This window comes from Chaetodon trifascialis, chromosome 11, assembly GCF_039877785.1.
Source record: "Chaetodon trifascialis isolate fChaTrf1 chromosome 11, fChaTrf1.hap1, whole genome shotgun sequence".
NCBI classification, from domain to species: Eukaryota; Metazoa; Chordata; class Actinopteri; order Chaetodontiformes; family Chaetodontidae; genus Chaetodon; species Chaetodon trifascialis.
In genome coordinates this window covers 5,730,549-5,754,731 of record NC_092066.1, presented here as the reverse complement: position 1 = coordinate 5,754,731, position 24,183 = coordinate 5,730,549, and the positions used below count along the sequence as shown (strand labels likewise).

Below are 24,183 nucleotides of genomic sequence, written 5' to 3'. Positions count from 1 at the left end.
AGAAAGCGATAAAGCCTCACACCAGTCCATGTTTGGCCTTTTTCCTTCATAAACCACTATGACTGCTCAGTTACCAGAACCGAGAGCTATACAGCATGTGTGTGTTTTGCATTTAAACGCCCACACAGGAAATTGGTAGACTGACACCTCCACAGTCCAAAGGAGTGGAGGTAAAAAGCCTGCAGGGAAAGATGAAGGGATAGACGGTCTCTCCGGGCGGCTATAAAGAGCAGCAGGATGGCTGCAGTGGCCCACTGGAGAGGCTCATGAATGGCTGCTGTGATGCTGTAAAGGGCTAAGGAGCAGCATGGGGTCAAGGGGAGACAAAAATGAAAAGGGATGCTGAGGGTCCCCAGATGATCACACTGCGATGGGGAATATGGGCCCCAAAATAAAGCACTGAACTTTCCAGAACCTTCCAGAAAGTCATTTAGAAAAGATTTAACCTTTTGAAGGTCTCTACAAATATTTTGGGGACTGAAGCTGCTCTGAGGTTTCTGCTTAAATTGTGTATATTTATAACCACTTTCATACAAAGAGACTTGAGGCAAATATTTTCTCTAAAATTGGTGTACTGGAATCATGTAGCACTGTAACTCAGCTTGCCATGGGCACAACCCTCCCCTAAAACCGTGAAATGTGTGGGTTGCAAAGCAGCCCCTTCATTAGGGAATATGGAGTTTCATAATCATATTTCATATTTTTTAATTATGTGATGTGTGTCCAATGCAATAGCTCATCAGTAGACACTTAAACTGTAAAACCTACGCTCATTGAGATAAGAATTCATCACGTGTGCGTTTATTCAACTTTATAGTAATGTAATGTAATGGCTGAAGATTTTGGTGTTGATATTTCATATTGAATTCCATTACATGGAGGGTGTTATGCTGTGATGTTTAACACCCTACAATGTGACCAAATGCAAGAAAACCACAAAATACAGCCTGCAGTCATGTTTAGTTGCACATGCTGTGAACTAACCAATGTATTTTTTAAAACTGTTTGCAATGGGAGTGCTATGTATTGACCTTATGCGACAAACGGCAGCAGCACGACGAGGTGCTGGGTGTCTATTCTGTACTGAGCACTGAGCGTTTGGCATTTTTCTGGTCACCATGAGTTGAAAATTTTCAGCTTTGGGTAAAACACTGCACTCGTCACCTTTTAATGGTGGGTCTCCCATAAGAAAGACACTAGAATCACGAAAGTACAGACTAGCTGTGAGATTAGATTAAATTGTCTCTCCGGGGCAGCGACACAGTCATTCATCCGGTAAACACCTAGCTAGCTAGTTCATAGAGTTCAAGGACAGAGAGTGAAATACGGTAACAGTTAGCCCAACAGTAAACTAACAGTTACATTGTACTTAGAATGTGGTATTAGCAACACATTAGCCCCAGACAGCTAGCTTGCATACTAGCTAGCTTGGTTAGCACTGAACAGTCGAAAAAACAAAGTAAATCACAATTCAAAAACAAAAATACAATCACAATAAGAAAAAAAGATTACCTACAGGTGTGGCACAGATGAAAAATGTTGGTCATATTTTGGACTGAAATCTGAAAAAATGGTGGATGCAACACCGTCAGTTAAACTATGGAACATTAGCTGCAGTGGCTGCTACTAGCAACAGACTGTTCAACTGAAACTAGCCCCACTGCTGGTGTCACGGTTGAATCAACACCCCTTAAACTAACTAAATCTGAAAACTAAGCAAATATCAATATTTAATCCAGGCTTTTTTATTTGATTGTGTTATATCCCATCTATCCATCCATTTGCGGGGGGGCTGGAGCCTATCTCGGCTGTTAACGGGCGGGAGGCGGGGTACACCCTGGACCGGTTGCCAGCCGATCGCAGGGCAACATATACAGACATACAACCATTCACACTCACACCTAGGGGCAATTTTACAGTCATCAATTAACCTAATGAGCATGTTTTTGGTCTGTGGGAGGAAGCCGGAGTGCCCGGAGAGAACCCAGGCATGCACGGGAAGAACATGCAAACTTCACACAGAAAGACCTGACCCGGGAAACGAACCGGCGACCTTCTTGCTGTGAGGCACGCGCACTACCTGCTGCGCCACCGTGCAGCCCTGTGTATTCCTGGTTATGATCAGGTTTAGGAGTATCCCAGTTATGTATTGCGCATGTAGACATTATACCTTAGTTTCAGAAACCTGGATATGCTACCTGGAGTACTCTAATAGAAATCAGGATATTGTGGCATGTAATGTAAACACCTTATCCAGGTTTCTGAACAGTCTTTGTTATAGAGAACAGTGACTGATGATCAGAAACATATAGAATCATGTATATGAATAACCAGGTTTCTCATGTTCACTGTTAACAAACCAGGATAACGGCTCAAAAACCAGGATACTAGTGTACATGTAGGCTAAATGCATTCATTGTGACCCCACTCATTGAACTCCCTTCTCAGGAATCGAAACTCCTGCGGTTTCCTCCATGCTTGGTAGCAGAGTGTGATACTTGCTCTCCATGTCTCTCCATTTGTCTTGGCCCTTCATCTTTAATCACAGCGGCCTGTCTTTCACTGTCTCAGCCTTCCTTCCTTTTTTGCTCTCTGTGAAGCTCTGCTCTCGGCTCAGGCGCCAAGAGGATTCCAATTGTAAGTGTTGTGCTGCTGCTACCGAAGAGGAGAGTTTTGAGTCGTGTCTCCAGGAGCGCCACTGGGATGTTTAACAGCGGGCTCGCTTGGAGAAAGACCATCCAGCATTTTCAGTATATTCAGGTGTCTAGTAGAAATGTCAGCGGTCTATGGGTTACAGTTTGATAATCTGTTAATTTCATTTTCTAAGCAAAAATGCCCAAACCATCTGATTTAGCAACAAATTATCAGTAACTAAAATGTCAATCAGTGCAGCCATAACTAAGTGTATGCTGCATCTTATAGGGAAATAGACCCTATCAAATCTAAATATTTCATGTTCTGTACTTTTACTAGTCTTCTTATTATATATGAGAATAATCAGTGTGTCAAAATCCAGTAAAGTACTTGTACCCGACTGGCTGAACACCATTATTTCCTACAAAGAAACGGAGTCAGACATTACTCCATGTAGATAAGATGTATTTGCATGAGATTTAATTTTGTCTTGATATGACGGCTGTTTGGAGGTGGATGAACTTGAACATGATAAACGTCGACAATAAACCAGATTCAACTGTCAGGCTGAAACTGCATGCTGACATGACACACAAAGATGTTTCTTAGCAACTGGGAACTATTGATGTCTTTGTAGAGGAGGGAAATGAATTTGTCAAAACAAACACAAGGCTTCTTTCTTTTTCATTCAGTGTAAAACAAAAATGCTGTTTAAAAGCTACAGCGTCCTCAAGGTCCTGTTTCAATGTAAGATAAAGGCAGTACTGAGATGGAAAAACCTTTGATTTAAGGGAACAATTCAACTTTTTGGGAAATATATCAGGACTGTGAGCTACATAGACCTACATAGCTGCAGCCAGCGGATGATTAGCTTAGCTTAGCATAGCAACTGGAAGCAAGGAGAAAAGCCTGGCTCTGTCCGAAGTTCAAAAATCCACTTAGCAGCACCTCTAAAAATGACAACTGTGCCCACCTGCTGATTGCCAATAAAGAACAACAGCGCATAGCTTCCCTTGAAAGCATAACTTTCTACATTTTGGTTTCTGTAGAGATAAACGAGATACAGCATATTAAATAGTGAGCTTTAGAGTTGTTGGCATATATTTGTTTGGAGAGAACAAGGCTAGCAGTTCCCACCCGCTTCCAGTCTTCACGTTCAGCTAAACTAGGAGATGAAGTACTAGAAACTGGGGAACTAAAAATGGCTAGCATGGCTTGAAGTAGTCTGGCACATAACCCTCGCATAAAATCACAATGGATGGATTAAACATTAAGATATAATGTGTTACTTAGTGAGCTTTAGAAAGAATCAGGCTAGCTGCAGTCTCTACGTTAGCTAGTTGCCTCCAGCCTCAAGCTCCATATTTGATGCACACAAAGGTTGGTTTGGTTTTAGAATTGGAGAGGAGCACAGTAAGGTAAAAAAAAAAAAAAAGAGAGAGAAAAAGGTATTCAATCCCCGACAGCATTAACTTCAGAGATGGACTGAACACTTCAGAGAGCTGCTCAACAGACAACCCCTCAACTCACAGCAGAGCACAAATTCATCAGCATCATAAGAAGCACCAGCCAAGGGATGCAATCGAGAGTCCTTCATGAAGGGTGCCTATCAGAGGCCCTCGAGGCCCTGACTGATGTGCAACACGGATGTTTGCTCTCACCTTTCTTCTTCCTCCTCTGCTTTGAGCGGATTATGAACCAAGTAACAACAGCAGAACCGGCATACAGTGGAGGCTGGCTGAACAGCTGGAGGTTCTAGAATTTGCTGATGATATAGCACTACTCACCAACAGATGAAGTCATGAAAATCACTCACAAAAACAATGTGCCAATAACCACACATCACAAACAACTAGAGAGAGAAGATTTAGATACCTTTGGAGGTAAAATGGTAAGGTAGTAAAAGTCCTCCAAACCGAACCCTGCTTATAATGATTTCTACTTCCTGACACTTTCTGATAGATTAAGTGCATTTACATACTTACGACAAAGACCACTATGCGCTACTGTTGTGTCTCTGTTGTGAGTAATATTCAGTTAAAAATATTACACAACAAGGCAACACTGAAAGTAGCAGTGAGTAGTGCATGAAGGTACTCTGTTTTGCATACAACCCCATCTACCTTCACCAATAAGTTAGAACAACCTGTATGTAGCCTGAAAGGCAAAACCCAGGTAAAAAGGTGTTCAAAGCACTTTCCCACCACTTGCTGATGCTTGTAAAACTCATTGCTCTACGCACAAGATCATAACTGAAGGCCACTTAGATGAGTGCAACTCCTATCATCTGGATTGTGGTTGCTGGATAGTAAGAGAATGAGGTTCAAAGAGCTTTTAGTAAGACAATAAAAATGAGGGTCACTAAAATATGATTTCTGGACTCACACTAACTGATACACACTAACCACAAGTGGTCTAATCCCTGACAAAACAAGTTCTCAGCATCTCATTTGTCAAAGCATACCATGGTTATGTTCTGTCTTTGCTCATAAGCTGCATAAAAGGCCCTTTAATACCCAGTTGCCATTTAATTCTGTTGTAAATCCCAGGGCTGTATCTGTGCATTAGTGGTTGAGAACTCATCAGCTCCTGTCCAGTCGTCAATGACTGTTTGAGATGTTTTTGAGCAGTTGCCAGGACACGGTTAAAAACACAACAGTATACATGTGTTATCTATGTGATTTCATCTCCAGTGAACTTCCTCTGGTCTTTATCTCACCCCAGGGCCCATTTGCAAACTGCCATCAACCCTTTTAGCAGACCTTTTATGCAACAGTTAAATTTGCAGCAATAAAAAGTCTGTTCAGCTGAATTGAATTTCTGATATGAAATGTAATTTACCAATTTATAGAATGAGAGATAGGACAACATTTTAATTATGAGTCTTCCAGGCTCCTTGAATGTGGAAATGCCTGTTAGCGAGTTTGTCACTAACTGTTAATTTTCTACTGTTTACAGCCTCAGCTGATGTGGGGACGCCAAGGGAAGGTATGTTTAATCATATCTAATCTGCTCCCTTTTTGAAACAGCTGGAATTGCTGATAATAATCATAGTAAGGCTCAATTGTGAGCTCTATGAATGGCGGGGTAGTGTGTGATTGTGTCTGTATAGTCTGTTTATAAATCCCCCTCTCTGTATGCGAGCCACATATATCATCTCCTGTCTTTGTTTGGTTTCCTCGTGCAGCTTTCAGACGAGGAACATGTACAAAGTGGAATCTGATGACGTTGACCGGGAGACAGCAGCAACCACAATATGAGCTCTCATTATGCCAGGGCTTGGCCTCTTCACAAGACGAGGGAGAGAATGTACAATTCCCAGAGAGACGAGTGACTGTAACGAAGACATGATGGAGGTTGCTGTCCTCAGCCGTTAGCATGATGAGCCAAAGAATCCATATGCAATGCCTGGACCAGTTTGCTGTGCAATTGATCAGGTATGCCTGGAGGATTCAACAGAAGACTATTCTAATAAAAAGGCCACAGATCCCACGTGTTAGAAATGAATGCCTGTATTCTAATAGCAATAAAGGAACATACGAATTCTTAACAGTAAGTATCTATTGATGAATATGTTAATCACCTATAAATGATCTGAAAATCTCTTACGACTTTTTTGTATTGAGTCTGCCAAAAGCATTAGCAGCTGTAAAAAACTGTATTCAGCTGTCAAAAACTGTCTTAGATACGTTTCCAAAAAAACTACTGCAAAAGCAAATATATATGCACGAAGAAAACAGCATTTAATTGCAGGAGTTGCAGAGTGTAAATGCCAATCTCCATATTGGCAGTGGATGATTCTGACTTGTTTACACCATGACTCGAAATGAATTCCCAAATCAAATTTGAAAACAAGTTCATGTTGAATCTCACTGCCTGCAGCATGCATGTTATGTCTGTATCTTAAGTGTGCATATAGAGTATGCTGTTAGATGTATAGGCACTAATTTTGCTTCGGTATATCAGATCCGTGCATCCATATTTTTCTGTCTATCCATGTGCATGTATGTGAGAGTGTGAGCTTGGGTCTTATTAGTTTGCATGTGTATATTGTGTGAGTGTACAAATTGTGTTTATTCTCCAGTGTGTGCAAATGTACCTGTGTAAATATGTTATATGATAACTTTACTTATTTGTGTGTGCATGCATGTCTATATATTTATGTTTAGATCTGTGTGAGGTTGTGTGCATTTGGCTTTTTCTGTGTAGGTAAGTATGTAATCGATTGTGTGCACTTGTTTGTGTGTGTGTGTTTCACTGAGTAATTGGTGTGAAATAAGATATAAGAAACACGATATAAGAGACAGAGATTGCCTTTGGTGACGTTTGTTAACGGAACTGACTGGAACAGACACACTCTATGCAGCCAGCTGGTTGCCCGTGGCTGTCTATATTAACAAGCCATTTACATGTGTTAACAGGAGAGATGGCGAGATAAAGCACCACACCATCGTTTGCTAAATGATACCTCCAGAAGAGCCCCATCTGGCTTCCCCTGCAGGAGCCCACAAACACATATTTAATCACCATTCGGACCTGCAGCAGTTTCTAGACTGTAATTCTGTTTGATATTTACATTTATTGCTCCACTTTGATTTTTCCTGCACGTGGCCGCTCATTACAGAGGGGATCGAACAAGCTCTGTGCAGTAACTTTGGCATTGTGGCTATAAACAGAAGAGTACGTTACACATTGATCGGCCCATATAAATAACTGTTAGTCCCTCCAGGGTTTAATCTTGGTATTGCAAGAAGCAACATAAATTCAACCAATCTCGATTATCAATCACTGCATTTTTACGGCTACACTCAAAGACGTAGACAAACTGGAGCAGTTTAGGAGTTTAGAAACATGAATGCAAAACAAGCCTTTCATAAGGTAAAAGTTTGATAGTAACAATATGATATTATGTTCGAAGTTTTGTTTAAAACATTCAAATTTAACTAAAATTATCAACAGAAAGTAAAGAAATACAACTGTTGATGTTATGTCAAAGGTGTCTAGATATTGCAATGCAGACATATCTACTGAAGTTAGCATGCTAACCAGTTAGCCTCGCCCGTCCTGTCTCATAATACCACAGTCAGTGCAGCATCCAGCCTTTCCTCAGTCCAACATGAGAGGATGAAGAAATAGTGCTACCCTGAGGGCATATGCTAACCACCTGCTACCAGCAAGGAACCACAGTCAGTGGCAAAGAGAAGAAGTGACAGAAACAGAAGCAACATGAGAGTCAAGGTTGGTGCGGCTTTCCACCGATGACAACAGCTCTTGGCGAGTAAAGGGATGAGGGTTGATGCTTGAACTTGCAACGTTTCTTCTCAACAGGTAAGTAAACACCTGCCAACATTGGCTATTTGGTGATAGCTTGACGGTAGCTAATTGTATACAGTAAGATCGCTGACAGTGCTAATATGTTTGCTGAGTTAGCAGTTTGTGGAAAGACTGAAAGACCTACACATGTGTATGCCTGTGCATTGCCTTGTTTTTCTTACCCCAATTTTCTGGTAATATGCTGCTGCCAGTTTGTTTTGAGTATGCAATCAGCAGGTGGCCAATTCTTACAAAATATATAGCACCTGCTACAGGCTGTGAATTAAGCCAAAACCATTCCAAGCACACCCATGCACACCCCACACTGGACTGAAATCACCTCCGTCCATGGCAAGACAGCTGAGCAGGTGAGCAACCCTGGACTCGTTATCCACAATAAGCTCAGTTTCAACGACTCCCAGTCGTCCAGACACTCAGAGCACTGTCTGTTCCCCACCACCTCCTGTTGTTGCTTTACAAAAGCATACTTCACCCACTCTTTCTGCTTCTTTAACCATCTCCAACAAAAAGAAACTTAGCAGCATCTCACATTCTGCCTCTAAAATCATTTGCCTTCGCACACCTAATCTCTCAGACATGAACCTCAGAGCCATCACCCGCCTTGCACTCATGATAGCAAATGACACTGATCACCCCCTCAATCAACACTTCACATTACTTCCATCTGGTCGGTGATACAGGACTTGAAAATGGAGAAGAGCTCAGCAGGAGATCTCTCCCTTCTGCCATAGCAGCTCTGAACAAACTGAGTGTTGTATGTTTGAATGTAGACGTGAAGATTGTCTATATCTTCTGCACTCCCTGTGAAAACAAATCTCGCTCTGGCACAATACAAGCAACGGTCAAATAACTGGTGTATGACGATAGAGAGGACTTTTTGTCTTCTCAGGAATCATTTGTCTGGTGTCTATCTTCAACTGAACCCTTTTAAAGTGAGTTCAACTGAACCATATCTAATGTAAGTGTTTAGAAATAAGCATTTGATTTATGGAGCTTGAGGGCAGTGTCACGAGGCGAAGTAGGAAGCACTCTGATTACCTTACAGACTCAATTCAGGGAAAAAAAGGACACATACAGGTTAAACATTCTCTAGTATCCTCTATTCACCAGTTTACTGCTTTGCAGCCCACAGGTCATACTTTTCTACAGTCAGTTTCTCTCGCTGGGACTTATTATCTTCCACAATTTACTTGAATAATGCAGCAATTTATGGCAAAACCAACGCTAATTTTGACAAAATCAGTGAGAAATATTATGACTAATTCGGTCATGTGGACCATAATTACACAGAAAGGCAGCAAAATCCAGGAGAGACTGTTTTACTCACATTAATTAGTAATATAATATTAAGCAAACTAAATTATATATCTTTAATAATACATTTTCACCATGGTCATTTGCTTTACCTGCCCTACATCCTTGTGAATTACAAGACAAACCCTTTAATTTCACGACAGCTGAAATGCCATCTGGAACAGTCACTTCAGTCACTCTGGAGCCATGAAAAATCCTGCAGTATTAACCTTCTCCAAACAGAACCTGAGACTGTGGCGTCCTTGTCCCTCCTTCCTTCCTGTAATGCATTTTAAATTACCAGATTAAAAGGTCAGGGTTTACCTGCGCTGACCCAGATGCACACCAACCCATTCCCCAAACACTCTAAAAGTCATTGAGTGCTCATTTAAAAGTTGCTAAACGTTAAGTGACTTTAAATGTGATTAGGAGAATCAATCCTTCTAAAAGCAATTGACCATTGTGTCGCACAATTGGCCACTCAGTTGTAAAGGATTAATTCCCATTTGGGGGGCTTGATCTTAGAAATGCACTGCTATTCAATTTATACTGCATCATACATCTTCTGTATTGTCAATATCTGTACGACTGCAAATCATTTTATTGTCTTTCCATGGCTAATTTACATTGACTTTGATGTTTCTACTTGGTTTCATGACTTAAAATGCCCCCTTTTCATGCCTTCCACAACTGTATGGTGACGCCTCATTGATCCTCAGGAAGTTGATCAAAACATCCAGAGTGACAGCTGCCAGATATTTCAAGTGTTGCTTAAGACTGTGAGCCAGTGTGCCAGTCAAAGTGCAGAGTCCTTGCTCAATATGTCACGGCTGGTACATTTCAGGAACACTGAGCAGCGACTGGGCAGCGAAATGGAAAACCAGTGTTTCACTCGGTATTGTGAGCACGAATGATGTGAGCTCAAGGTCAGTGCTTACATAAAATATTACACTCTACACGAGACCAAATGGTCAACCTGACATTGCAAACACACCGTCTGGTTTATAGCAATATTCCAGATTCAAATAACATGCCTAATCCATAATGTCATACAGACTGACAGACAGTTTGTTTGGAGTTGTGCTCTTGTTTGGTCAATACTGTAATTACCAAACACATCAAAAATCAGCGCCACCTGTATTGGCGTTATTGTTCCCCTTTGCCCAATCCAAACACTTTGCATGTTTCTCCGCGTCATGATTTGAAGTTGCAGACCCTCTGCTGTGAGTTTTGACCGTCTGGTTATTTTACCGTCACCACATTGGACCTGTGACAGAGGGCCAGTGCTCGCTCGTCCATCTTGTTTCTATAATGTGGGACTAACAGAACACTGAGCTGAACAGGAGCTGCCGATGAACAGGCGTGACATTAGCAGGCTAGGCTAATTAGCTTCCACATTCCGAGTGGAATACAAACTGACCAGCATGACGGGTCCTCACAAATGTTGGATGTAGTAAAGGGACGGACAGCTAATATTGCAGCTGGACAGACCCGATGCTCTGTGGGCTTATTGAAACTGACAAAAATGTCATGTCAACGCTTAGAGGCTACAGAGCTACTTTCACACTATGAAGGTTGACAGCGCGTCCTCTAACAAATCCTCCACAAATGTGACGTGTTTATTTTCTAATGACTAACTGATTTCCCTACACAAAACGTGAGGAGAATTCAAATTTCAGTTTGACACTGATGCAAAATGGATGCAAAAGTATTAGTTTCAATATGATTTCAATTGGCCACCAGCAAAACTTTTCAGATAAACTTATAAAACTGATTAAATATGTAAAACTTGTAAAAGAGACTGAATGCCCTGACAGTGACCCTGTGACGCTGAGCAGCATCTGATATCAAATACATCAAACTCTGGCAGTGTGACTCAAACCACAGAGCAAATGAAGCCATCCTTAGATCTCACGCTATTAAAACTGAGAGATGGCAGCTCCAGTGCGTGGTGTGTAACCAACTCATTTCCATATTTGGTTTGCAGCAGGTGCCACTTGAATGGCTCTTTGTGTGTGCTGGATGTACAGATAAGAACATTCACTGTGTCTACATCATGCAATAACCTTTGACTATTGTACAGATGTCAAAAGAAAAAGAGTTTGGTGAAGCCAAACCCAGCACAGCACGGTGGTCCACTCTCATGTTGTTCCACAATGCTGTTGAACCATATGTTACATCTGGACAACATATGAAAACTCACCTGGTCTTCAAAGGACAGGGCCTGTCCAACGTCTCGAGGGAACCCATCTATGACGATGCCATTAGCGTCGGGGAACTTCATGATCTTCTGCTTGATCTCAGTTATTGTTGTCTCCTGGAAAAGCAACATGATCCATAATTATCATCACTCAGTTCCTCAGTTCGCGTGTGAATGTCAAAAGAGCAATAAACAAGATTTCTTCTGCTTGATAAATAACAATTACCATACCGGCAGGGAGTTCATCGGATTTTTGATCACTACAAATGGTTCGACAATTAGCCAGATGCTTGAATTTCTGGCTTTCCAAGCTCACATTTGACTCCACACAAAACAATGGGGGCAGTCCTCCGTGTGGGCGACAGAACATTTCAGCTTGAAATTATAAAGCAAAGTTTATAATAGTATCTATAGTTACAGTTTGCTGTTCCTGCAAGAGCATGAAGGAGGAGGTCAGCTTTAATGTTGCTGCAACATAGATTCATCAAGGTTACAGATGAGTTAAAATGCCCTGAAAATGAATGAGTGGCTGATTTAGAATCATAAATAAGGTGAATGGAAAGCAGCAATATAAGTAATCTGTTTATCCAATTGTACTTTAATATATCTGAATGCAGCAGAGCAACTGTTTGGACTGCGCTTGAGGACAGGAAGTGCCATCATCTTTTAGCATCAATTACTTCCTCATGGCTGGAGGAGGTCAACATGTTCGTATGTATTTCTCCAGGCAGAATGCATCATGCGATATGGCAGCGATACGTGAGCAATGCTCTGATCTAAAAATAACATCCGTGCCCAGCGCTGAGCAACACAGACGTATATAATTTCCCCCCCACCCGCAGAAGAAGAGCAGTGGACCGACAGACGATGCAGAGATTAAATCTAATCTAGGGTCCATCAAACAGATTAATGTATCGGTGCAAGATAAAATGAGAGAGGCTAATCTACTGATCCAATGCAGAGCTGAGCTCTCATAAGAATGCCAGGCATCAAACAATCATCTCCGACCCCTAAAGAGACGACAGGCCCGTTCGAGATGAACTGTGCTTCGCCTGGAAGGCAGACGACAGCAGGCGGCAGAGACAAAACACCGCGGTCAAGTGGGACAGTTTCCAGCAGCTTTCAGTCCGAGCAGGAGGCCACAGAAACACCCACATCCTGTTAGATCTCATTCCCTTTTATTAAAGCGTTAGCAGAACCATATATCAGTTTGTACACAAACCAGTGGTTTTAACGATGTCAGACGACAGATAACTGAAAAACAGCTGAAACACCTCCTGCGTAGACCAGCCGTAACTCAAAAAAACTAAACGTCACATTTTTTACGTAGAGCACAAAACCTGAGCGGTGTCCCAGTTTCACGATACAAACAGCTTCAAGGCAGATTTTGTGTCGATGCAGCAAGGCATCGCTGAACTGCAGATGTTCAAAGTCTCCATTATTCTGAACGCCTCGATGATTCTTGTTCACGTTGGGTTAAAATAATAACACGAATAACCGATGGTGGTGGAAGATCTTGTAAACAACAAACAAAAAAAGCTAATTGTTGGACAAATCTGCTGAAAAACACAACTTCCCCCTTCCTGAAACCAGTCAGGAAGCGAGCCTTCAGTTTTGTCAGCTGCTGGTTCCAAAGTTATAATGAACTGTCATGAGATTTTAAGTGAGGTCACTCTGGAAAAGTAAACGGCCCACCTGAGATTTTCATGTGCTGATGGTGGCAAAACAGTGTGGGAATAGAATATAACAAGTCGAAGTTTAATTGGCAATACATACGCTGGGCACTTCAATTATGTTTCCTGTTACTGCTAAATGATAGAGTGCACCAACTTCTGCTACACTAACTGCTGCTGTGAGAATTGTGTATAGAGCATATTACAGTTTATGTACTTTTAGTATCTAGCATGGAATTGGTACACGGCTTTTGTTACGCTGTGCTTTTCCTTATAGAAGAAAATGGTCAGCAAGTGCGAAAACTCAATAACTCACATACTATAAGTGGGTCCTTAGCTGATTTTTCTCTGCATCCTGCTGAACCATCTTAACATGAAGATTCTCCCACAGTCTGAGGACATGAAAGCATCAGTCTGTGCGATCAGTCTTTAATCTTAGACCAGACTGTCAGACATCCAAGATCCTCTTGTGAGGAGACCTGTGGGACTTCTGAGGGAGCCGAGGTTCAGAAATATAGGCTACTGAGTCACATGACCCTGCAGTGAGTTACAGGCAAACAGCAAGAACTTCAAGAGGACGTGCTCGTTGGCGGAGAGTCAGTGAAGAGCTGCTGTGCGTTTGCTGCATTTTGAATCATCTGCAGCATTGAAGGGGCGTCACAGCTGAGCACAGTGACAGTACTTCAGGCTACAATGACAAACGCATGGATGACATTTTTTTCCAGCCTACTTACAGAGACAAAATGTTTATATTAGAGAAATAAGTCTTTAAAGGAATAGGCTGGCATTTTTTTTGGCGAAATACAAGTATTTGTTTTCTCGGATTAGAAAGCAAAAGGTGTCATTAGGTGGATTTTTTTGGATTTGGATAGAGCTAACCAGCTAACTAGAGATTAGCTAACCTCCAGCGTCAACAAGCTGTGAATGAATAATATGTTAGTCAACACATCATTAAGCAATATTTAAACACACAATGCTGTTAACAGTGTTCTCATATACCCGTGAGCCTTTTGCCTCCTTTCATCAGTACATACAGAATCATTAAGACACAAATTCATGATCTGCTTTGCTAAACTAATCATGGCTGGAAATGAAATGTCTACCAGCCACAAGTCACTAATATGTCTGCAGCTTGGCCTACTTTGCTGGTTATCTCACTGGTTCCTGGATTGGCATCTGGTGAACGGCCAGAAGGGAGAGCAGTGATGTTGTGCCAGACATGCAAGGAAGGAATGGTAATTGATGAGGTCGGCGGTTACTGAAGGTAATTCAGAAGTGGACTTGAGATAAGAGCTGCCAGCCATGAAGCAGGCAGATGCTTGGTTCCCGTGTTACCGGCTTGTGTCTCGCTGCATCACCGTGCAACATGGCGCACATGTTGGCAGCAAAGGCGACCCTTAATCAAAATGTATGTGGACAACCAGAATCAGTTGCTCGCTTTGATTCATAGAGAAATCCCTGATAGAAGCATTTATCAGCATCAGGACTGTGTTTATTTGGGCCTTATGCAAACTAAACCACTCACCAAAGTAGCAAAGTCGACCGTTCAGTCTACACAGGGCTATGTGTGACACAGTGTGTTATAAAACTAAGCACTGAACTAAAGCCAAAAGAGGCTTACAAAGACTTTTATTTAAATGTGACTATGAGCAGGATGACTGGGTAGAGGGATGCATAAAATATTGGATTAAGGACAATACTGGTGGCTTTGCATCTTTAAGCCAATTCAAAATCATTTATACGACATGATCGCTGAGGCTTTTAGATTGGATCCTGGCTGCAGCACACGTTTCCGAACATGGTAACGAGAATTGATCCTGCAACAAGTCTGTGCTAACAGTCTGTGTTTGCTGCCAGAGCTCCCAAACTCTGCAACCTCCCTGTTGAACTTTCTCTCACTACCTCATTGACTTCCTCTAAACCTCTGCTAAGTCCTACTTCTACAAACTTCGATCATCTTTATGGATTAGTTGGATTGTTTTTCCTCTGTTGTCCTGTGAGGCAATTTCTAACTGTACTCTGAAAAGTACCATATAGATAAAGCTAAACACTCGGCTGGTGTCTGGCAGTGCCACCCTTTGGCAGCACCATTGATAATCACATGATGTAAGTATGGATATATGGTCACGTGACAACAGATGGTCAGCTGTGAGGGACTCTGCTCATCCAAAAGACACCTGAGGCTGCTGAAAAAATAAAAGATAATGAGCAGCAACACATTTCCCACATCAGCTTCATTGATTTTTGCAAATATCTGCTTATTCTGCATTTGATGCAGCAGCACGTTTCAAATAGGTTGGGACAGGAGCAGCTAAAGACTGGGAAAGAAGTGGAATGCTCCAAAAACACCGAGGAGCAAGGATGGAGCGAGGTTCATCACTTTGTGAACACATGATTGGATAAAGGAGATTAATATACTGGCTCAGGAACACTTGACTGCTTTGTGTTTTTATTTATGTTTCAGGGTTTTTTCAGGGTTCGGGGTTGTAATCTTAATGCCTTGCACATATTGAACTGGGACGTGTAAAGGCATCATATGCATTTTCCTCCACTGTTTGAATGAATGGAGCAAAAACAACCAGAGGCAGTCTGTGGCCATTCTCTCCCCGAGCACAGTCATTATCTTGCAGAGGAGGATGCTAATAAGACGGATAAGCTTCCCTCTCTCCAGCATGCGTGTGATTTTGGATGCTGCTAATTAGTCCCTTGTTACATTCACACTGTGATAATGACCTGCAAGTGACTGGACACACTCGGCGCCCATCTTTCCTCTAGTATTCTCCCTGTTACACCCACACACACCCACCCCCTCACACACACACACACACACACACACACACACACACACACACACACACACACTCCCTGCCCCTCACCCCCTCTCTGTTTCTCTGCTACCTGTGGTGCCAGCTCTCCATTGGTGATGATTTTAGCAATCAGGCTCCACTTTCTGTTGCCGTTGGCGTTGTGGATCATCTTCTTCCTCAGCAGCTCGCCCACGGACACGTACTGGAAGCCGTAGCGCTCGGCAATCTTCAGGCACTGTGTTCCTTTGCCGCTGCCAGGGCCACCTAGGCACAGAGGGAGAGCTGTTGATGTTTTGGGAGAGATTCTGTCGTGTGTGTGAAATGTGTCTGTGTGAGCGTGAAACATTACGTGTGTGGGTGTGTTGGCGTAGGCGCATGTGTGTTGTAGTGATCGAATCCCAGACTATGTGAGACTTTGTGTGTGCATGACTGCTCGTGTTTGCACATTTTTGTGATTGTGTGTCTCCCTGCGTGTCTGTGTGTTAATGCTTGTGTGTGTTTTGCGAGTATATGTGGGAGAGCAGGGCATGTGGGGGACAGATGACAGAAACAGGTACATAAGAACCTCCCACATTTGCTAAGAAACCCTCTCCTTTTTCCTTTCTTTATAAAGGATGTGCAGCAGAGCGACAAGAGGAGAAGACAGCTCTTTGCTTGATGCTGGATGTCTGGTAATCATCTTTGTGAGCAGAGGTCACGTTAACCTCTGTTATAACCTTGTAGCATCTCAGTGCAAAAGAATTTTATCCATAAAACGATCAGAATTGCTCCAAATGTAAAAAGTTCAAAGGTCAAAACATAAAAAGTTGATATATTTGAATGGATCCAGTCATTAGCGATGTATTAGGTAGACATAAGTGCCTTTAAAAGCCTCCTGAAAACCTAAATGCTGCTTTGCTGTCCCTCCTGACAAGATCTCAAAGATGCTACTGTTACCACAGGAATGTCAAACACTCCATAATTGCTCCTGGTTCAAAGTCAGGCCAGAGTGAAGTGAAATTAGTCAGAGAACAAGCTGTGTGGCCATTTATTCCATCATGGGTTTACTGTGGGAAAGGTTTTTTTCCATGTATGTGGAGAACAGTGTTACTGTAACGTGTCCTTAAATACATGAATCCAACAGGAATTCAGTGTCCGGGTTCATCTTTAGTTGGGGTTGATAATCAGGCAAAGGATAGGTTTCAATCAGGTGTTTACATTTTGAATTAAAGCTTCAGTATGCTTCAAAGACAGTGCTTGTCGTATCATCGAAACCCTCGTCTAACCTGGCTGAAACCCCCTCCCAACGTCAGACGCTGTGTTCGCTTTTGTCCACTTTGCGCAGCAGTGAGCCAGGTGTGCAGAGGTGTGAGCTCAGGTATGGTTTCTCCCTGTTTTTTCATGTGCAGCACAATAAATGAGTTTGAGCAGAGCCTGTACAAAAGTGTGCAGCTCCATCCCTGTTTGTGTGATTCATCACATCATGCTCCTTTCTGTGGCAGCAGGATTTTTGCCCCCCCTGTGGTCGGATGACACATCATACAATCCAATTTCTTTGAAGCATACTGAGGCCTTTAGGGGCCCAGGTTATTATTCCTGGTTGTTTTTGTTGTTTTTGTAAAAAAGCACAAAAAAGGCAGCTAAAACTCTATTGATTATCTTCTTTCTCTCAGCTGATGTCATCCAAAATGTTCCAAAGGTGATGTTATTATTTAGGATTGCTCTTTAAAATAGTTAAAGTGAAACTAAAGATGCACATCTGAGTATTTCGTAATGTTCAACCCAGTCCTCTCCAGACCTCCTGACCACACACGTCTGTCTCTTTCTGCAGAACTGACAGACAAAACATTCGCCCTGATCCTCCGAAGAGATGACAGCTGCTGCCATCCTGTTTTTCCCTTTAAAATAGGGCACAATGTGCTCACAAAGGCGAGATAGGAGCTGGCTTTGTGCTGCGAGGACAAAAAACTATCATCCACACTATAGACGGTGTGAACATCCCAGGCACTCAACATGAAGCAAAACATGCTGTAGGAGAAGGCTGTCAGGGTTTTTTAAGAGCTTTTAACCAACATGGAAACCTTAAACAAAGTAATTTAAAGAGGCTTTATTAATAGCAGCCTTTTCAGTCCAAGCTCAACCGGTGTCATCACTCTTTTTGTGCAGCTGTCGCGCTTAATTTCTAAGATTAATGAATGTATTTGACGGGTTAATGCAGGCCCATCAAGGAAATCAGATTAGGAGAGCGTGAGTGTCTAACACACTGAGTGACATGCAACAAGATCTCCCTCACTGATACCCACAGACAGGCGGGGCTACGTTCGAGATACCAGGAAAACCACACTGTACGCATGCACACACACACACACACACACACACACACACACACACACACACACACACACACACACACACACACACACACACACACACACACACGACTTGTAGATTCCCATCCAGGCCATTTATTTTTAGATCATCAGGGAGGCAAATATAAACTTGTGCTTAGTGTTTTTGTGACCCTTTTATCTAAATGGATAAAGCTCTCATCAGAGGCATTAAAGGGACGCTGGTGAGAGTGTTTCACCATGTTAACACACACAGGAGCATCCTTACTGCTTTGTCTTATCTCAGGTAAAACATGACTCAGCAGGAATCCAGGCGAGCGCTTCAAAACATCTGAGCTGTGTCATTCTTTTCACTTTTATGGTTTTCATGTTTGTGTTTACGTGTGGTCCGTTACCGATGACGAGGATGACTTTGGGTCGCGGTCTGGATGGATCAAACACCTCGTACTCCTCTATGAGCTCCGCCGTCTCCGACAGGTCCGAGTCGCTCTCGATGGAAAACTGGCTGATGGGGGGGAGGCGGTCATATCGTCTGTAGGGGAAATTTGGACTGTCGGGCAACACTGTCTCACACACACACACACACACACACACACACACACACACACACACACACACACACACACACACACACACACACACACACACAGGTTTCAATTAGAACCAATTTGTCTGCTTTTGTTTAGAGAACTGGTGAAAAATGATCTTTATCAAAGCACAAACTTCATGAAATGTCTCTGAAATATAGAGAAACATTCATGTTGTGTGTTTGTCAAATTCTGTGCTGTACCATTATGTCAAAAGATCCCATTTCAGAGCAGACCACCGTCAATAAAAACTCCTGTTCAACAATCAGACAGTGAATTCATGAGGCAGAGAGGAATTCAATGCTTCATGGAGTTTGATAATTATACTGCTGTCGCTGGTGATCACAGCTTGATTATAACACACCAAAGATAGACATCATCACTGCATGCAGAAGCACAACTGATGTCATTAACATGTACAACCAATATTATCTCTTTACATTGTATTCTAAATTACAGCGCTGAGGATGGTATTGATCACACAATTTCAGCTATGACAACACATGTGCAGAGATGGAGATGGAGGTTCTGTTGAATCTGAAGTGAAGCTATTTTATGTGAACAATTTAGCAAAACCCTGAATCTAAAGGTTTACTTTTACCCTTTTAGCATTTCCAACACATAGAACAGTCAATCAGATAGGAATACTTTCAGAGCGAGAGCAGCATCCCCTTCCAGCAAACGTTTGAAACATGGCAGATTTGAGCTTCAGCTATCAGCCGAGAGGGGAATCGCGGGGCACAGGAATCTCTATCCCTGCTTAGGCTGCAGTTCCCAGCAGCTAAACGCTGCAGCTGGCAAGCTTTCGGGCTTCTTCACCAGTATATTAAGAGAAGTGGGATGAATGTGAATTTGTCAAAGCCGTCCGTCCTAAACGCTCCCTGACTGAGAAGATTTCTCCTTCATGTGAATGATGTCTTCATGCCTGCGTGGCTGTGGGGTGTGAGTGAGATGCCTGCATGCAAAACAAATTCCTACTCACGCACACGTACGGTAACTCTGCTCTGTGTCATTGTCATGTCATGGTGTCATAGCTCCTGTGTACACGGACGCATTTGTGCTGCAAATTCAAACTAAGTTTTGCATGTGCAACACTTCCCTCACTGGTTGGACACATCGGTAACTGATGAATGGAGAGCCTTTGGGCCTTGGGTGAATGATTAACGGCACATGTTCATCTGTCTTTTACTGTACGCTAACAGACTGCCATCAAATCTGCAAGTCAGTGAAGGCAGCGCAGGTATGCTCAAGGCTGGGATCTGCACACTGGAGTAACTAAAGGTCCTCTGCTATTAATATTTCCAAAAGTACAGTTTTAACAATATATGCTCATGAGGGCATTGTACTAATGCCAACACCCTTTCCTGTTCAGGGAGCCAGCCTGGTTGTGGTTGTGTGGGAGTTTCATGGGGGAGAATTATTTGCTTTGGGGCTGCAATTAACCATTGTTTGCCTCATTAATTAATCTGCCGAACAAGTAAAGATTTGTCTTTTTTTCTTGAACCAGTCAGCACTCACTGCTCACCATTTCTGAAGAGGGACCTGCGTGATTGGCCGCCGTTGAGAGGGGGCAGGGACTTCTTCTCCTGGCCCACGAAGGTGTCCCACCGCACCTTGTCTGGCCCCCCGAGCTCCCTGGCTTTCTTCAGACAGCCCTCCAAGTAGTCGATGGGGTCGTCAGGCCGGTAGTACATCAAGCCTGTCAGCAGGCTCTGGAGAAAACAATGGAGGAGGATGTGATGAGGAACGGAGGGAGAAGAGGGAGGAGGTGTTTGTTCTGGCATCACTACATCTTGGTTACGATGTGCTGCTCTGCGACTGTGTGGCGGCGGCGAACGGCTCGTCTTAATGAGCAGAAGTTCTGAAGTGCAGATCTGGTTGCCTTGGCTCGGCTCCACCGGGGAAACAAAACATCTCATTTTGTCAGAAGCCCATGAAATTGGACTCAGCCCGGCAAATAAACACAGACCCCTGACGACCTGTTATCGCTGAGGAAGAAAGCCGACCCGTGTGATGGATGTGAGGAGGAACCCCAGGCCAAAACACAAGTCAAACGTACATTTGTGTGACATTTGTCCCCCTCCGCCCTGAATGCTTTACAACAATACCTTCCTCTGGGACTTCCTACTTCATCTCCACCCTCCTCACTAGCAGCTCCCACCACCACCACCAGCAGCAGCAGCAGCAGCAGCAGCAGCAGCAGCAGCAGCATGAAAACACCAAGCCTCTCCCAGCTGAAAACAATTTGACGTGCTTATTTAGTTGATTGATAATGAATACGCTTTTATGAGTAAGCAGTAAAATTACACTGCACTGTGATGGTGTGTCACTTCACTGCTCACTGTAATTTGAACAGGCTGTAAATAAACAAGCAGTGATTGCTTGCATACATTAGCTGCACTGCACTTGGGATTGAGTCTAATTAAGTGGATGAGCCAATTTAATATCCCCTCAGGAACATGAATGATACTTCATTGTTATATTTCTCTACGTTAAGTCTGTGGTGTTTAATAGAGAGTGTATGTTGGCTTTATTGCACTTCATAGCATGTTTCAGCTTTTATAGAACAATAATATTCCTGCAGAGACTTCATGCATTGTTAATTTTTTGACACCCTTTAATACTTTGTAGAAATCTATTGTCTACCACATACACAAAACCACTAATACTCCTTGAGTTAAGGGTTGTATAATCAGATTGTTGCTGTCTTCGTCCTATCACGGTACTCATTTTCATTTTTCATGGTGAAACAATGCTGAGAACACTAACCTTTATAGGCTATTAAAAGCAAATTGTGCAAAGGAGGGAGGGCAGTCCGTTGCGTTTAATTACAGTTGGACTCATTTTGATTGCATATTACCATAAAAACACAGTTTTAGGAAGCTGTCTGTCAAATGATTCATTACTGGGGGTTCCCTTCTCGTTAAACCGCTGTTTTAATATGCTTCCAGAGATGCGCGCACACTCCATCAATCGTAACAAGATGTATTTCATATCATAAAGAGGTCTTTGCTGGCAGGCAACGCAGCGCAGCGCAGCTGAGATCTCAGGTTAAAAACCACATAATCTGCACAAAGCCCGATCATTTCATCCCCACACCTCTCACCTCAAATAGTTGAGGTATCTCCCGCCGCGCGAGATACTCCTTGGCATCGTTAGTATTCATCTCCAGTCGGATTTCCTCTGAAATCACAACTTGTCCGGAGCGGGTTTTCTCTTTTCCTTCAGATGTCTCAGTGCCTTAAAGTGATCTTTGGTGAACGACCGAGCTCCAGGCGGTTTCCCCTCAGCGCATTTTCGCCTCGTGTGTATACTTTCCAACTGGATTCCTGCAGGCGATGCCACCTCTCTACCCTTGACGGTGATGCGGATGCGTGGTCCGTCCGTCTTCCCTCCTACCGCGCTCCGCGTCCGGCACGCACCATGTGTGCCTTGACGTGGGCACAGAGGTTGCGCGCTGTGCCAAAAAACGCACGCACCTCCTCTGCTTGGCGTTTTTCACCCGCTTACAGTCAGCCTGGAAACTTGGTGTTTCATTGATAACTCACACAATCGATTTTTTTTTTTTTTTTGCCCCTAAATATACGAGTTATGATATGACTCTGTATGTGGTTTTAGTCCAATGAGGCGATTGGGTGTTTTTTGTGTCGCGTTTTCAGAAAATCATATCAAATGAGAAGACAACAAAGGCTGTTGCTTCCTCTGCGTTTCCAAATCTTTCAACCACATCTCACTTCCTGTTCTTACTTTTTATTCCTTTTTTTCTTTTGACTATTTCCAAAACCAAGATTTTCAACATTGTCATAGAATAAAACCAACCACAGCATGAGCAACCCAAAATACATGATTTACTGCATCACAGACTGATTCAAACTTAAAAAAATGAAACCTGTTAGTGCAGCCAAATATAGCTGGATGCATATGTTTGGCTGCAGGTCAGCACTTAACTTGCATAACATTGTGTATCTTTAGTCAATGTTAAGCATGGAAACAAACGGTTCAAAAGTTGAGTTCCACTGGTCACGTGATTTAGGCTTTTTTAAGCACCACAGGAACGGGCCAGTTTGATATCCTGGTGTGTCCCATAGGATTTGGTCCTTATAGGCCCCTAATCCTCTTGACAACTGGACAGCTGACTTTAAGTCTTCTTGTTGGTTATATCACAGAACAAGTTTAGATTAGTTCAGTGACATCACTGTTACAAAGCGAAGATCACTCCATCTGAATAACATGTCGTGCATGACCAAGAAGCAGTCACTGCTGAGGGCAAGTCTGACAGTAAAATGCTAATTTATGAATTGAAAATGGTAAAATGATTAGATTTATGCGACATGAGATGTTTTGTGGGAGCGCTATCCGTGCTATTTTCATCTGCTAATGTGATGCGCTTGGAGGAGGGCATTACTATGATGAGCACAGCGCAGGAAAAGAGAGTGATGCTGCAGGTCAAACAGCAGCAGAAGGAGCTGTCAGGAGGATTAAATGCTTGGCATACCTGTAAAGGCGGCCTGTGGTGTGTCAAACCTGATTTCGGTGCTGCTTTTCCACCAGACCCTTCTGCTGTAATATTACATTAGAACTGCATGAAGCATATGTTTTTTTCATAGCTTCACCTTACTGCAGGGCTTGCAGACACTTACTGACTTCCCCAGTAACGTGACATGCATTTTGACATCTGCTGCTTGTCACGTTATTGTCACTTCTCTTTATGAAGGCTCTGGCAAATTAGCTGAAGGGGATATTAAGCTATCAGCATCATTTTATGTCTAATCTGCTTTCTTCTCTCATCAGTATATCAGCCATATAGGACCAAATAATGTGTTTCTGAATTAGACGTGCAGTCAACTGTGCACTGTAACCCCCGCAATCTTGCTTAGAAATGAATTGCCACATAATGCAAAATCACTCAAAGAAGCCACAACACAAAGCAAACATCACTGTAATACCACAATGGAACATGCAAGAAAAAGTCGCAGGTGCCTTTTAATGGTGGTCACAAAGAAAAAAGAAATGTTAGATTTTTTTTTTCTCACAAAAACTTAACCAAAAATGAATTCTGTAGTTGTTCATTTAATCATATCACAGACAAGCTGCATCATCTGAAAAACATAGAGCTTCTACTTGTAATCTCATCACCACTAATATTACCACCACTATTAAGTTAATTATAACACAATGCTTAATATTTTCAACATCTTCCACAAAAAATCACATTTCATGTCACAAAACACAACGTAGTTTTTATCTTGGCTTTCGTGTACATTCAGTGCAATGATAGTGACAAATAATTTATATTATACAAGTACATAGGCATATATTGCTATAGGG

The 24,183-nt window shown here is 42.6% G+C and overlaps 1 protein-coding gene across 1 annotated transcript in view; it reads right to left on the bottom strand.

The window, feature by feature from the left end:
* The window catches only part of ak5 (adenylate kinase 5), a 70,712-nt gene extending 48,132 nt beyond the window's left edge, over positions 1-22,580 (bottom strand). Inside the window, exons 1-5 of the mRNA XM_070973544.1 lie at positions 21,962-22,580; positions 20,381-20,567; positions 18,664-18,831; positions 16,033-16,205; positions 11,465-11,578 (exon numbers count right to left, since the gene is read on the bottom strand). Of these exons, the coding sequence (XP_070829645.1) occupies positions 11,465-11,578; positions 16,033-16,205; positions 18,664-18,831; positions 20,381-20,567; positions 21,962-22,021 (702 nt within the window). The 5' untranslated portion in view covers positions 22,022-22,580. The remainder of the gene's footprint in view (positions 1-11,464; positions 11,579-16,032; positions 16,206-18,663; positions 18,832-20,380; positions 20,568-21,961) is intronic.
* Between the last annotated feature and the right edge of the window lie 1,603 nt (positions 22,581-24,183).